Here is a 1,913-nt window from a genome sequence, read left to right on the forward strand (position 1 = left end):
CCCCGTGGCCTCCTGCATCTGGCCTCCCACGCGTGAGAGGTCGTGTTACTCTGCTTTCAGCTGTTCAGTTGTGTTTCTTGCTTCTCTTCCTGTGCAACGCTGTGTCCTCAGTGTGGGTTCACGGTGGCCTGCGACCTGCCTGGCGGTGCCCTCCCCAGCCTCCCACCACGTGCTTTCACAGCAGTGGTGATGTAGCAGGTGGGCTGCTGGGTCGTGATGCATATACGTGTCACTATTTAACTGCGCCACCAGCGAGCTTGTATTTGGGACGGCGTTAGCTTGGGGAGACTCCCGGGACGCTGGTACGAGACTGGCGCAGATGGCTCGGGGAACCTGGTTCCGTGCGAAGGTCCTGCGCTTGTTTATGAGTTGTCCATCGTCAGTTTGGTTCGTTACTCTTTTTAAAGAAACTAGAGGAGTTGGAGAAAGAGGAAGAGCTGAGGGCAGCTGCGGGCGAGTACGACAGTGAGCCTGAGAGTGACGACGACGAAATGGGGGAGATCCGACAGCTGGCGAAAGAAATCAGAGAAAAAAAGAAGCTGAAAATTCTGCAGTCCAAAGAGAAGGACACACAGGGACCCAGAATGCCGCGGACCGCTAAGAAGGCAAGTTTCGCACCTCTTGGTGAGGTGCCCCGCCTGTCTGCGTGCGGGTCCCCACGCGGTCACGCCTGGTGCAGCATCTCCACCCGTGTGGCCACACGCGGGGCTCGCCCCGTTCTCTTGGAGTGTGTTGATTTTCAAGGTTGGTTGAGTTCATCTTTTACATGGTGACTCTCATGCCTTTGTTGATTTTCAAAGTTTAGGACTCTTGGATTCAACCATTCTGCAGTTATGCAAAGTAAGATCAGAATTTATGATTTCCAGCCATAGGTTAGCACGTTCTCGTTCTTAAACTATTTTATTGATCAGAACTCATGTTTGTAATTTATGGAAAAAACCCGATCTCATGTATACACGAAGGCAGTTTGTTGGCTCCTGTGACCGTGAGCTGCAGGTGGGCCCGTGAGGTCTGAGGGCTTGCCAGCTCGCAGCTCTGTCTCCGTAGGGTCTTCCTCTCACATTCTCATCAGGGTAGCAGGTAAGGCTAGGTCCAGTGGTCGTCACCAGACCACGGGTGTGGCAAAGGCTGGGGACAAGTCCCCAAAGAAAGAAGATGATGCACGAGACAGTTAAATTGCAGTGAGGCAGGCAGGAGCGGGACAGCGCTGTAGACCCCTCACGGGTGCGCCTGTGCTTGGCACTTTTCGTGCGATGGCACGTGAGTGGTTCTCAGCAGGTGAAAGTGTGCCCCTGGCAGTCCCCTGACCTCAGCCTCTGTGGCCTCATGCGCACCCAGGGAACCCGCTCGGAGTTGCGCAGGATCCAGGATGAGGTGTGCGCTGCGCTGCACGTGACAACTACCTTATAAATGTTATTTCTCGTGGCGTGGAATGAACTGCCCAAAAACAGGAACCCACGTAAAAGAGTGAGAGGTGTGTCACGGATCATTTACAAGGCACATCTTCCCCTGAGTTTTGTTTCCTTAAACGTTCATCAGACTGACTTTGCTTAAAATAAACGTCCTCTCCCGCCTTTCAGGTTCAGCGGAAAGCCTTGGAGGATGAGATGCGCAGCCTCGGTGTCGCCGTGGGTGGTGATGAGAACGTGAGTGCGAGGTGCTCTCTGGTGCTTGCGTGGCTGGGTGCAGCTGTGCCTTAGGGACCCCAGGGCCTCAGGCCTTGTAAATCACAGGCGGCCAAGGGCGAGCTGAGAGCAGCCAGTCTTCCTGTCGGGGCGCCTCTTGGCCTGAGAGCGTGGTTGGAGGTGGCTGGTTGAGAACGGAACGTGTTGGTCCCTCTCGGGGAACAGGTCGGGCGTTTGACTCAAAGGGCCATGCTGTGGGGACAAGGCGGCGCCCCAGACTCAGTTCCT

General features: G+C 55.3%; 1 protein-coding gene across 1 annotated transcript in view; it reads left to right on the forward strand.

Annotated features, from left to right (window-relative positions):
• The window catches only part of GTPBP4 (GTP binding protein 4), a 16,608-nt gene that overhangs the window by 13,148 nt on the left and 1,547 nt on the right, over positions 1-1,913 (forward strand). Inside the window, exons 14-15 of the mRNA XM_006918839.3 lie at positions 408-605; positions 1,581-1,646. Of these exons, the coding sequence (XP_006918901.1) occupies positions 408-605; positions 1,581-1,646 (264 nt within the window). The remainder of the gene's footprint in view (positions 1-407; positions 606-1,580; positions 1,647-1,913) is intronic.

Source organism: Pteropus alecto, unplaced genomic scaffold (genome assembly GCF_000325575.1).
Source record: "Pteropus alecto unplaced genomic scaffold, ASM32557v1 scaffold108, whole genome shotgun sequence".
NCBI lineage: Eukaryota > Metazoa > Chordata > Mammalia > Chiroptera > Pteropodidae > Pteropus > Pteropus alecto.